The 14,696-nt window shown below is 44.1% G+C and overlaps 1 protein-coding gene across 2 annotated transcripts in view; it reads left to right on the top strand.

The window, feature by feature from the left end:
• The window catches only part of VPS13A (vacuolar protein sorting 13 homolog A), a 1,844,906-nt gene that overhangs the window by 933,595 nt on the left and 896,615 nt on the right, over positions 1 to 14,696 (top strand). For both annotated transcript variants that reach the window (XM_069230089.1, XM_069230094.1), the window contains exons 48-50: positions 6,219 to 6,614; positions 10,007 to 10,111; positions 10,228 to 10,374. In XM_069230089.1, the coding sequence (XP_069086190.1) occupies positions 6,219 to 6,614; positions 10,007 to 10,111; positions 10,228 to 10,374 (648 nt within the window). The remainder of the gene's footprint in view (positions 1 to 6,218; positions 6,615 to 10,006; positions 10,112 to 10,227; positions 10,375 to 14,696) is intronic.

Here is a 14,696-nt window from a genome sequence, read left to right as displayed (position 1 = left end):
CGGACGTGTTCCTTTTCGCTCCGTGTTTCAGGTCGGAAAGTTAGTTAGAATCTCGGAAAAATCGTCGGTATTGTTTGCGTTCGGTATCGGGTTAGTTACAACAGATCGACACCGACTTTTGAAGAGCTCCGGTGGCCCTTCGGGGTTTTTTCGATCCCCCGTCGGGGCCTGGTCGGCCCGGCCACATGTCTCTTCAAGGCTGATGGAACAGACCCCATTCCGCTTCTGCCCAAAATGTCACAACAAGTATCCGTATACAGATCAGCATCTGGTCTGTAACTTGTGTTTGTCTCCAGAGCACAAGGAAGATACTTGTGAAGCCTGTTGAGCGTTTCGGTCCAGGAAGACATTAAGAGACCGAAGAGCGAGAAGACTGCAGATGGCTTCGGTGCCGACAGGACAAGGGCGTTTCGAGGAGGAAGAAGAAACCTTCTCCATCCAGGAGCTCGATCCCGAAGAAACGCCGAAAACCGGGAGTAAGACGTCGAAACAATAAACTCACGAGAAGACCACAAAAGCCCAGGGGACGCCACCGCCAACAGGCCATGGCTTAACCCGAAAAATAGGTGACCGATCATCGGCATCGAAAAAGGGCACGCTGGTGTCGAAGTCATCCGACTCCGGTCGAGATACCGCCACACAGCAATCTCGGGCCTGAGACAGCGGCTCCGAGCAAGTTCGGCACCGAGACAGTGGCACCGAAATGGGTCGGCACCGAGAGACCACGATGCCGAAAATAAAAAAGGTTTCGTCGGAGCCCAAAAAGGCGACCGAAAAGGTTTCGATTCCGAAACATCCAGCCTCGGAACCGAAAACAGGCTCCTACACAGAGGAACAGGGTTTGTCCTCCCAAATGCAAGGACATAAGTTCGGACAAGAACTAGAATCGATTGAGCCAGACTACACCCAAAAGAGGCTCCACATTCAAAAAGACACAGGGAAGATAAGCACTCTTCCCCCAATTAAAATGAAAAGAAGACTTGCCTTTCAAGAAAAGGACAAGCAGCCACAGGCAAAGGTGGCAAGACAAACAACTCCGCCACCATCTCCACCACCATCAATGCACACATCACAGTTAGCCACTCCACCACTGATGTAATCCCCGACTCATACTGCAATGAGTCAAGATGATCCCGACGCATGGGACCTTTATGATGCTCCAGTATCAGATAATAGCCCAGACTGTTACCCTGCGAGACCGTCGCCACCTGAAGACAGTACATCCTACACGCAGGTGGTCTCAAGGGCAGCTGCCTTTCATAACGTCACCTTGCATGCAGAACCGATTGAGGATGACTTTTTGTTTAATACACTATCCTCCACTCATAGCCAATACCAAAGCTTACCTATGCTCCCTGGAATGGTAATACACTCCAAACAAGTATTTCAGGATCCTGTGAAAGGCAGGGTGGAGAAAAAGTACAAGCCACCGCCAACAGACCCTGTTTATATTACGCAGCAATTAACACCAGACTCTGTGGTTGTTGGGGCAGCTCACAAGAAAGCAAACTCTCACACCTCGGGAGACGCTCCACCTCCAGACAAGGAGAGCCGCAAATTCGACGCTGCGGGGAAAAGGGTTGCAGCACAAGCAGCAAACCAATGGCGCATTGCCAACTCACAAGCACTTCTGGCAAGATACGATAGAGCTCATTGGGACGAAATGCAGCATTTCATAGAACACTTACCCAAAGAGTTCCAGAAAAGGGCACAACAAGTGGTGGAGGAAGGACAAAGTATCTCTAATAATCAGATACGGTCAGCAATGGATGCAGCAGATACAGCTGCAAGGACAGTAAATACTGCAGTAACAATAAGGAGACACGCATGGTTGCGTACGTCTGGATTCAAGCCGGAAATACAACAAGCCGTGCTGAATATGCCTTTTAATGAACAGCAGTTGTTTGGGCCGGAGGTGGACACTGCTATCGAGAAACTTAAAAAAGACACAGATACCGCAAAACCCATGGGCGCACTCTACTCCCCACAGAGCAGAGGCAGATTTCGCAAGACACAATTTAGGGGGGGGGGTTTGAGGTCAACCTACAGAACCCACAACCTCACAAGCAAGGCCCACTTATCAAAGCCAATGTCAGCGGGGAAGTTTTCGGGGGCAATATAGAGGGGGGCAATTCCAAAAGAATAGAGGGAAGTTCCAAAACCCCAAAACTCCTCAAAACAAGCAGTGACTTCCAAGTCACAAATCCCCAACACATAACACCTGTGGGGGGGGAGACTAAGCAATTTTTACAAACATTGGGAGGAGATGACAACAGACACTTGGGTTCTGGCAATTATCCAGCATGGTTATTGCATAGAATTTCTACAATTCCCTCCAAACGTCCCACCGAAAACACACAATATGTCAAAACAACACATGGATCTTCTAGGACTAGAGGTCCAGGCATTGCTACAGAAAGGAGCAATAGAATTAGTACCAATCCAACAGAAAGGAACAGGAGTTTACTCTCTGTACTTTCTCATACCCAAAAAGGACAAAACACTAAGACCTATATTAGATCGAAGAACAATAAATACCTACATCAAATCAGACCATTTTCACATGGTGACATTACAAGACGTAATCCCACTGCTCAAACAACAAGACTACATGACAACACTAGACCTAAAGGATGCATATTTCCATATACCAATACATCCTTCACACTGAAAGTACCTAAGATTTGTATTGCAAGGGGTACACTACCAATTCAAAGTGTTGCCATTCGGAATAACTACTGCACCAAGAGTCTTTACAAAATGCCTGGCAGTAGTACCTGCGCGTATCAGAAGGCAGCAAATTCATGTGTTCCTGTATCTAGACGATTGGTTAATCAAAACCAACACACTAGAACAGTGTTCACAACACACAAAATACGTCATAGAAACCCTACACAAGCTAGGTTTCTCAATCAACTACACAAAGTCACACCTTCAGCCGTGTCAGACACAGCAATACTTAGGGGCAACAATCGACACAGCAAGAGCGATTGCCAAGCCAAGTCCACAAAGAGTACAAGCATTTCACAATGTAATACAGGTCATATATCAAACCAAAGGATACAAGTCAAAATAGTAATGAAACTACTAGGCATGATGTCCTCATGCATAGCTATTGTCCCAAACGCAAGATTGCACATGCGGCCCTTACAACAGTGCCTAGCATCACAATGGTCACAGGCACAGGGTCAACTTCTAGATCTAGTGTTGATAGACCGCCAAACATACACCTCGCTTCAATGGTGGAACAATATAAATTTAAACCAAGGGCGGCCTTTTCAAGACCCAGTGCCTCAATTCGTAATAACTACAGATGCCTCCATGATAGGGTGGGGAGCACACCTCAATCAACACAGTATTCAGGGACAATGGAACACTCGGCAAAAACAGTTTCACATAAATCACCTAGAACTATTAGCAGTATTTCTAGCGTTAAAAGCTTTTCAACCAATAATAAGCCACAAACACATTCTTGTCAAAACAGACAACATGACAACGATGTATTACCTAAACAAACAGGGAGGGACACACTCTACACAGTTGTGTCTCCTGACACAGAAAATATGGCATTGGGCGATACACAACCACATTCGCCTAATAGCACAGTTTATTCCAGGGATTCAGAATCAATTAGCAGACAATCTCTCTCGGGATCACTAACAAATCCACGAATGGGAGATTCACCCCCAAGTACTACATATGTACTTCCAAAATTGGGAGACACCACAAATAGACCTATTTGCAACAAAAGAAAACGCAAAATGCCAAAGCTTCGCATCCAGGTACCCACAAGATCAGTCTCTGGGCAATTCATTATGGATGAGTTGGTCAGGGATATTTGCATACGCTTTCCCCCTCTCCCACTCCTTCCATATCTAGTAAACAAGTTGAGTCAAAACAAACTCAAACTCATACTCATAGCACCAACTTGGGCCAGACAACCTTGGTACACAACACTACTAGACCTCTCAGTAGTACCCCATGTCAAACTACCAAACAGACCAGATCTGTTAACTCAACACAATCAACAGATCAGACACCCCAATCCAGCATCGCTGAATCTAGCAATTTGGCGCCTGAGGTCTTAGAGTTCGGACACTTAGACCTTACACAAGAATGTATGGAAGTCATAAAACAAGCTAGGAAACCAACCACTAGACATTGCTATGCAAATAAGTGGAAAAGGTTGGTTTATTATTGCCATAATAATCAAATACAACCTTTACATGCATCTGCTAAAGACATCGTAAGCTACTTGCTACATTTGCAAAAGTCAAAACTAGCTTTTTCATCCATTAAGATACATCTTACCGCAATTTCAGCTTACCTGCAAATTACCCACTCAACTTAATTGTTTAAGATACCAGTCATTAAAGCCTTTATGGAAGGCCTAAAAAGAATTATACCACCAAGAACACCACCAGTTCCTTCATGGAACCTCAATATTGTATTAACACGACTCATGGGGCCACCTTTTGAGCCCATGCACTCATGTGGAATGCAATATTTAACATGGAAAGTTGCATTTCTAATTGCCATCACATCTCTAAGAAGAGTAAGTGAAATCCAAGCATTTACCATACAAGAACCATTTATTCAAATACACAAGCATAAAGTAGTTATTCGAACAAATCCAAAATTGTTACCAAAAGTCATATCACCGTTCCACTTGAATCAAACCAGATTCTGTAGCTGAGAGAGCACTACATACATTAGACATCAAAAGAGCGTTAATGTACTACATTGACAGAACTAAACAAATTTGGAAAACAAAACAATTATTTGTTGCTTTCCAAAAACCTCATTCAGGAAATCCAATTTCCAAACAAGGCATTGCTAGATGGATAGTTAAATGCATTCAAACCTGTTATCTCAAAGCAAAGAAACAACTGCCGATTACACCAAAGGCACACTCAACTAGAATGAAGGGTGCAACCATGGCCTTTCTAGGAAACATTCCAATGACTGAGATATGTAAGGCAGCCACATGGTCTACACCTCATACGTTTACCAAGCACTATTGCGTGGATGTGTTAACAGCACAACAAGCCACAGTAGGCCAGGCAGTACTACGAACTTTGTTTCAAACAACTTCAACTCCTACAGGCTGAACCACCGCTTTTGGGGAGATAACTGCTTACTAGTCTATGCAAAGCATGTGTATCTGCAGCTACACATGCCATTGAACGGAAAATGTCACTTACCCAGTGTACATCTGTTCGTGGCATGTGACGCTGCAGATTCACATGCGCCCACCCGCCTCCCCGGGAGCCTGTAGCCGTTTCGAAGTTGATCTTGAACATTTGTAAATTTGTAAATATATCACCTTAAACTACATTATGTACATACATAACATTGCACGAGTAATTAAGGACACCAAGTGGGGCAGCATATGTAGTAAAATAGTAGGGCCAGTGTAAGATCCCTGAGAATCACATCCCTGAGAAGCACTGCAAGCAAGAGAGATAAAGGAGCAATATACGGGTAGTAGAGCAACTACTTGAGAGAGGTATATAATAAAGTCTAAGTCCTTATTTCAATTACTAGCAGTCTGGCCAAAAAAATTGAATAATGTACTGTGTTGATCATGTGTAACAGATCAAACAGAATCAGAGGTAGAACATACTGTTCTGTGGAAAAGTACAGATTCAGTACCACATGCTTGGAGAAATCCCATTTGGGCTGGAACTAAAGCATATACGTCATCTGGTCAGGGTATTGTATATAGTTAGGTGTTTACCACTATTGTCAGTAATGTTCGTACACACAGGAAGATTATGCATTTGGCCTGGAAATTTGGCATTAACGTGCATATCTTCAGGTCTGGGTACTTTAAAAGTTGAGAGTTTTCTCATTTTTTTTGCCTTCACCGATTTTGGTAAACACAGAAATAATGGATTTTGGCCTTAAATGTATTCATATCGTTAGGGCTTTAAAAGTGAAACAACCATGGCTTGCTTCAGAACTGCATGGACCAAGGCAAACACAATGATTTCTTTCAAATTTGAAAGAGAACCGGGAAGATTGTGAAAAAACCCTTTTTCATCTCTGGTCTTGGTGGCAGGTTGTGTTGTTCTCAAATACTCATAACACAAGAGATGATTTGGTCTAAGAAGTTTTTTGTGGTTGATTTCTTGTTTCTGTTGTTAAATTAATGCAGTGTCAAATAATGTGCAATTGATTCGAATATGTATAATATGTTATGTATATTTCTTTAGGAAAATGATAACAGTACACTTACTTTGGAGGATGGCTCTTCAGTCCAGATTCATAATGCTGTTCTGGATCAGACCAAGTTGGCACTTCAGTTACTAAACTATCTGGGTCAGAATTGGAAAGGAACGTACAACATCAAGAGTAATCAGCCTGAAATCAGCTTTATTAATTTTACTTCTGTCTCAGAAACAGAGAAGAACGATTTAGATATCGCTGTTCATGTGAACTACTCTATTGGACAAATGGTGATTGCTATTCACTGTCCTTACTGGATGGTGAATAAAACTGGAAGGTTGTTGCAGTACAAAGCCGATGACATTCACCGCAAGCATGCTCCTGACAATAAAAAGCCCTTCCTGTTTTCATTCAAGCCAAAGAACTTCTTTCAAAACAACAAGGTAATGTAAAGTTACCACTGAGAGTTAATTGTAATTGTTATGGGCTATCTATGTACTTTTTGTGTTTTATTATCTTCCCTTTTATTTGCCCCCAACTTTCATCTGTGTTCCACTGTTTCAGCGTGATTTGGTGTGTAAATGCAGCAGGCCACACTTTTAGTTTTCTTTATTATTGCTCAACATTTGCATTAAGAGATAGAACTGTGCTTTCAGAAAATATATGACTGAAACATATTATTGAGTGGTGTACTTTAATAAAACTAGGAAGTACATTGTGTTCAGCATTACAGTTACAGGACAGCATGACATGCATTTTACTGTGACAATTAAATAAGGCACTTTATTTCAATACAAAACACACATAAGAGAAATAAATATAATTGTCAATTTAGACTTTACTGTTAATGCATTGTATGAGAAATTCCCCACCTTGGGTGACTCGATGATGAAATGCCTAAAAATAACTTAATGCTAGCACTGTAGTGGGACCACCCTCTCTAGAGCCCAACTAATATCAGCTGATGTGATGCTCTTACAGCAGAGAGCACATGCCAGCATTAAGTGCTTTTTTGTTGGTTGTATGCCCTGTAAATCTATCATACGTATTTCTAAGATACTTGGATCCAAGCCTAGTAACCTTTGTGTCAGGTGCGAGTTTAAGGTCCTTCACAGTACTGCATGAAAATACTGTTTCCTGACCGCATTGCCTGAGATCTGTGAATCCTGTTGGCTTCAGGGCATTCTCAAACAATAAACATGATTTTTGTTATTACTTCAGCAATAGAAAGGGCTACGTGTCCTGCTTAGAAATCACTGACCCAAATCACTGCAGTGCCATTCTTTTTTTGAAAGTGGGGCAATTCAAGAAACCGGACTGTGTCTTTGGGTTTTGCACTGGCTTCCTGCCAACTTCGGTTCTGGCCCCACTCCCTGTGCCAATTCCTGTGACGTCAACGGTGATACCACTGAAGTAGGAACCACATCCAAAAGTGGTTTTCAACTCCGAACTGAACTCAGCTTGACTTCGGCTGTGTACCAATCCCACTGAAGTGCAGCCAGTCAGTAACCGTTCTGAATCTAGCATGTTGCCTTTACCACGCAGCAGAGCTCATGCATTACATAGAGATATGAGATATGAGGTCCTTATTCAGAGAGTAATAATAACTATGATGAGGGTGAAGAATTTGTCCCACAGCATGATGCAAACAGTTGATATGGAGAACTACACGATGCTAGTGGTATAGACGCCATCCCAGACAGTGGACTTCACTTTCCCTGGTCCTGCCACTGCAAAGAGTGCTCTTTTGCCATTGTGATGTGGAAGGCTGCAGCAGTCCTTGAACTACAGCTCCCTGCCATGGAAAGAAAGACCAGCGTACTTACAGAGGTTCCCTAGCCTGACCAGGCACCTGTCAAACCTCCCCTGCCGTTTAATGAAGCCCTTAACCTCTTGATAACATGGGTAAAACCATGTCCTGGGCCCCCAATCAATAGACATGTCACTTGTCAACACAGACCAGTGCTTGGGGACCCTCACTTCCTGACGCAACATCCATCCCCACTGGATTGGGTAGTATAGATTTCCATGAGTAGATTTGAGTAGAGTAAACTCAAACACATTTTCTACAACCCATCCTAACAGAGAATCCAAACGCATGGAGGCCTTTGGCAAGCACATGCTCACTGCCGACATCCTTATCCTGCGTTCCTTTAGCGCCATCTGCCTACTAGGTTGCTCTACCAATTCATTGTGGGACTACTGGCAGTTCCAGATGACCTGTGGACATCTGTATTCCAAGCCATTCAGAACAGCAGGAATGCAGCAACATATATCATCCAATCAGGTCTGGACATGACTAATTGCTTGGGTCGTGCAATCAGCATTAGTGTGGTGTTTTGGTGCCATGCCTGGATGAGGCCTAGTGGTTGAAACCATGCTTTTTTGTTTTCTTATCTTCCCCCTTCTTTAACGTACCCCTTCGTTTCTTATCTATTAGGGCTTTAAAACAGTAGTACTCAGCTACATTATAGCTTTGCTATTGTATTTTTTAAGTTTCTTCCTCTACACCTGGAAAATGTCTCACAAGTTATAAGCATTATATCCACTTCAAATGACTATCACCCCTTTCTGTACCCTCAAAAGTAATAAATTATTTTGAAATGAAACCATGCTTTTTTGTTATACTGCTTCCAGATCATCTTTATCCCTTTGGGTCTATGATATCCAGTTGTGTGCCCTAATCTCCAGATGAGATTTCGTATGAGATGCACAGTGGCAACACTGTCAAATTGCATTCTTTTTAAACTTTTACTTTTCTCATGTTTTCTCATTTTAGAACAGAACCTCACGTCTTGTACTGCTCCTCAGCACTAAATCGAGAAATTTAAGATAGATTGTTTTAAAGCTAGGTTTCTTCATCCCGTACTTCTGTGCCTCATATTTTGCACTCTCTATAGCATATCTGCCAAAGACAGTTGGTTGTGTTTGTCAAAATAGGCATGGTTTACACATAATCTCTTGATGATAAGTGATCAATGATGCATTTGATTCTTTACATTCAACATGATATTAGAGGACCATGAAGCTCCGATGCAATATTTGAGGCACATTCTATGCACTTGTCAAGATTTAAATAGCATGTGAAGGAGATTATTAAAGGCCAATATTCAATCTTTTGGGTATTAAAAGCTGTGCAGGCACAGTTATAGTATTCTTGATTAGTGCAGGCTCTCCGTTACTAAATAGTTTTGTAAAATGTATGGATTTAATACTCTGTAAACTGCATTGAGTTTGATCTGTCTATTTTTCAGTTGAAAGTTGTGGCATAATATCAACTATGTTGTAAAATATGCCTTATTAGCATTTTAGCATAGTGTTTTCCTTTTTCTAATTAACACACTTTTAGTTTTAGTAATGGGGGCCATGGTAGAAGTTTGTAAACCGGTATTATTCATTTTTTTGTAATGATTGCAATTGATTGTTCAAATAAAATTACTTGCACAAATTAAAGGACCAGGAACAATCTTGCATGGAATAGTGTAGAAGTATGGTTTTATAAATGGTGCTTGTACTTTCGACTCCATTCATTGTCTCAAAGCAGATACACCCTGAAAAGTTTTTTTTGTTTTTGTTTTGTTTTTGGGAGAAAATGTGATTAATATTGTACTCCAGATGCTTCTGTCATGCCTAATTGATGTGTTTTATTCTTAATGGCTGATTCTTTTGATTGCTTATCTGCACCCATATTTGCTGATTAGATAGAAACACACCAAGGATCACATGACAAGGCTTCATTTCAAAGAGGTCTGATTGGACCTAGAATCTACTAATACATTAAATAACATTGAATTCCTACGGATGCTTGGTACAATGTTGTGTTTTTTACCTGCAGGTGCAGCTAATGGTGTCGGACAGTGAACTATCAGATCAGTTTTCTCTTGATACCGTTGGCACTCATGGCGCTGTTAAATGTAAAGGGTATAAAATGGAATACCAAGTAAGAACATATTTCCTTAACTCAAAACTCCTTATTAGGCTCTCTAAGTTTTACTGTCTTGAGTAATGTGTGGAAGATTGATAAAGATAACATTGAGCAATGCCCTTTTCTCACAGGTTGGTGTCACCATAAGTGCCAGTAGCTTCAATCTCACAAGGATTGTAATTTTCACACCATTTTTTATGATAACAAATAGAAGTCAATATAGATTGGAAGTAGCCGAGGAGGGCAAAGAAAAGTGGATCTCAGTTGATGTTGAGCAGGTAAGAATCATATGTTTTGCAATTCACACGTCTTGTATTTTTTTTTAATATTCTTATCTTCACTTTTTGTGTTTCACACAGACATTTTGTTATTTGTAATGGATATCTGATTCCACAGGCAATTCTGCTGGTGACATCTATTCCTGTTTATCACACCTCCAAAGAAAGGGAATCTGGGGCCATAGTAGATTTCTTGATCTGTCTTTAATTTTCGGTCTTTAATTTTTATTAAGGTCTTTATAGGGCCAAAGTAAACACCCAGCTCCTGACCCCACAGAGTTCCTTAGTTAATCATAAGACCGCTGTTTACCTTCTCTCTAGACAACCTTCTTGAGACTCTCTCTGACCCATGGTAATAAAACAATTTAAGGAATCCGCAAGACAGATAAGAGAAATATTTTTAGATTAACCAGAGTCAGTTGGTAAAGTGCTCTAGGGACTGCATACCATTTCATAAGCGGTACCTACATACTACATGCCAGGTTAGTAAAGGCATGTTCACTGGGTTAGTTATTGTCTGGTGATTTTTTTTACCATGAAGCCAAAACACAATATATCAAGTTACTTTACTATCATTTATGACAGAACTTACATGATTATATTTTGTTATTTTTCTTTTTAGTTTGGTATTTATATGGCATTGCATTTTATTGCACTTACACATTTTATTTCTCTGAACCATACCACAAATATTGGCGACTCCGAGCTGTTCCACAGTTATGCAGTTATTAGTTGGCCCACTGCTGTGGCCAAGAACACTGCAATACCAATACATGCTGGTGAATGAATATACTGCTAGCCCAGTACAAATATCACTAAAAGTGTGTCAAGGTCAAAGCAAGATGACAGCCATGTGAGGACGGTTGGCACCCCCTTCCTCCTCCTCCCCCCCAATAGGGCTCAGTTCTGGCTTTGTGCTGCTCCTGCTTCACCCCCTAACCCGCACCCCCTCTGAGGTGATAACTGGGGTCTGCTCTGCTAGCATATCGCTAGTTGTTTGTCTGTTTACCAGGGAACATGTTAGGGAACGTACAACCTTGTCAAGCGGATTCTGAAGTCTCTATCCTATTGGTCCACACAGCTAGCGTTTGTGGTGATGAGACGTGTAAGGAAATGCCTCCTTGGCATTGTTACCCCCTGACTTTTTGCCTTTGCTGATGCTAAGTTGTGTTTGAAAGTGTGCTTGGGACCCTGTTAACCAGGCCCCAGCACCAGTGTTCTTTCATTACAGGGAGGACTCTCCGGCAACTGCGATCCCGTGAGTAGCCCAAGAGGACCCCTCTGGACCCCCACAGTGACGCCTGCAGATAGAATCCAAAGGCTACCCCTGACCGTGACTGCCTGTAACAAGGGGCCCGACACCTGGACCAAGCACTGCACCTGTAGCCCCCAGGACCAGAAGGAACCGAACTTCAGTGCAAGAGTGACCTACAGGCGACTCTCTGCCTAGCCCAGGTGGTGGCTGGCCCGAGAAGCCCCCCTGTGCCCTGCCTGCACCGCTAGAGTGACCCCCGGGTCCCTCCATTGAAACCAATACAAAACCCGATGCCTGCTTTGCACTCTGCACCCGGCCGCCCCTGTGCCGCTGAGGGTGTGTTTTGTGTGCCTACTTGTGTCCCCATCCTCCCCCCACCCCCAGTACTCTACAAAACCCCACTGGTCTACCCCCCCCCACAGGGACGCGGGTACTTATCTGCTGGCAGACTGGAACCGGAGCACCCCTGTTCTCCATAGGCGCCTGTGTGTTTTTGGCACCTCTTTGACCTCTGCACCTGACTGGCCCTGAGCTGCTGGTGTGGTAACTTTGGGGTTGCCTTAAACCCCCAACGGTGGGCTACCTATGCCCAGGAACTGAGACTTGTAAGTGTCTTACTTACCTCACAATCTAACCAATACTTACCTCCCCCAGGAACTGTTGATTTGAGTCGGAGTTCTGCTACAGGGTAAGGTTAAAATCGTCAACTGTAGGTCTGGCAATGGATTTTTCTAGAAAGCCGGTAGGAAAGTACCCTCTTTTTGGCATGTTACCCCCACTTTTTGCCTGATGTCAGTGTGTTTTGACTGTGCTCACTTGGATCCTTCTAACCAGGACCCCAGTGACTGTGCTTTCTCCACCTGGATTTGGTTGTCCCTACCTACCAACACCCGCCATTTGGCATACTGATGTCCCTAAGTAAGTCCCTAGTATATGCTACCTAGGAACCCAGGGCATTGGGGCACCAGGGGTTCACCATGGGCTGCAGCATATATTATGCCACTCATGAGAGCCCATGCAAAGTGTTTCTGCAGGCCTGCCATTGCTCTACAAGTCTCTATGCCAAGTCACTGTAAGTCACCCCTACAGCAGGCCCTCCTAGACCAGAGGTGAGGGTGCAAGTAGTGCCCCCACGAACTCCAGCTCCATTTTTCTGGACTTCATGAGTGCGGGGAAGCCATTTTAGTCGTGTACTGGACATAGGTCACTACCTATCTATAGCTACTTAATGGTAACTCCGAACCTAGGCATGTTTGGTATGAAACATGTCGGAATCATACCCCAATACTGTTGCCAGTATTGGTTGTATGATTCCATGCACTCTGAGGGCTCCTTAGATGACTCCCAGCTTTGCTCCTACCAGTTTGCATGGTTTTCCCGGGCAGCCTGCGCTGCTGCCATCCTAAAGACAGGTTTCTGCCCTCCGGCTGCTTGAACAGTTAATGCCCAGGAAGGCAAAATAATAGATTTCCTTTAGGAGAGGGAGGCAACACCCTCCCCTTTGGAAATAGATGTTGCATGGCTTTGAAGGGCACATTTGGTGCCCTCCTTGCATAAACCAGTCTGCACCGGTTCAGTGACCTCCAGTCCCTGCTCTGGCATGAAACTGAACAATGGAAAGGGGAGTTACCACTTCTCCAGGTAGCCACTTGACTCTGCCATCTTGAATCCAAGGTGGGCAGCGGCCTCTGGGAGCATCTGAGTGGCAGGTCAGGCAGGTGATGTCACAGCCCCCTCCTGATAGGTAGTCACCCCGCTAAGTGCCCAACCTCCCTCCGGGGTGGGCCCTTAGATTCGACGTGCAAGGTTCCAGCAGGATTCCTCTGCAACGATTACTTCAACTTCTGGCCACTGGAACTGCAACTAGACTTCACAGGAACATACAATATGCAGCTCCAGCGACGACTTCGCTCTGCATCATTGTTTCTCCAGCTCCTTCTAGCAACTGCAACATTTCCCTGGCTGTGCATTCTCTGAGGGCGGCAAGTCTTCAGTCTGCATGAGAAGTAAGAAGGAATCTCCCTTGGAGTGAAGGAGTCACTCCCCTCCATCTGCGGGCACCAACTGCAACTACGACTGGCCACATGGATCCTCCCTCCTGCAACTCTGCTTGGATCCATCAACACAGGTGGTGGTCTTGAGTGTTCCCCTTGATCCCCTCTACCAGCTGTCCAACTTTGGAGGTGGTGAGTCTTAGCCTGTCCTTGCAGGACGGTACCCCTGTGCACTGCGGCTCTTGCAGCTACCAAGGCGTGTTGGCTCTCCTTCCAAGGGTCCTCGGGCTCCATGTAGCCCTGTCCTCCAACACTCTTCCAAGCAACGCATGGTCTCCTGCCTGCTGCTCCAGCGACGAGAGACTCCTTTCCAGGTGTGCTGCGTGGGCCTCACTGTGACTCCTATGCCTGTTCCTGTGAGTTGTCTGTGGGTGCTGCATTGACTACTTCTTGCTCTCCTGACTGCTGGGGGTCGTCTGGGACTTCCCTCCTTGGCTTGAGTCCACTCGGACCTTCCTGGTCCCTCTTCTGCAACTCTTGCCTTTGCCAAGGTGTGTTGGTGTATTTTTCACACTAGTGACGGACGGCAACTCTTCTTTTGACATGGGACATCGACTGGATCACTTCTGGAACTCTTCCTCTGCTCCTGTGCTGCATAGCTGACTCCTGGTCTTCACCGTCGACCTAGTCCTGCATCTCCAGAAGGGTGGGTTGTGGCTCCTGCCCCAAGCGGACACTGCAACTGGACTTTGTCCCCTTCATTTTCAGGTCCTCTTTTGTCTGGATCCATCTTCTGTTTCTTGCAGTCTTGTTTGGGTCTTGTTTGGGTCTTGCACAGTCCTTTCACAAAGTTTCTCTGTGGGTTTGGGAAAAACCAGGTACTTACCTCTTCTCTCCTAGTCGCAGAGGGGTCACTGTGGCACTTAATTTTTGAGGTTCCTAGTTCCTCCATCTCCCCTCTACAGATTTCCCTTACCTGGGTGTGAGTCCAGCACTCTTATTCCATTTTTTAAGTATATGGTTTGGGTTCACCCTAGGGTCACCATTGTCCATTGTTATTGCACTGTTTTCTA

This window comes from Pleurodeles waltl, chromosome 1_1 (assembly GCF_031143425.1).
Source record: "Pleurodeles waltl isolate 20211129_DDA chromosome 1_1, aPleWal1.hap1.20221129, whole genome shotgun sequence".
NCBI lineage: Eukaryota > Metazoa > Chordata > Amphibia > Caudata > Salamandridae > Pleurodeles > Pleurodeles waltl.
Note: the sequence above shows the minus strand (reverse complement) of the source record. Positions and strands in the feature narration are given on the sequence as shown.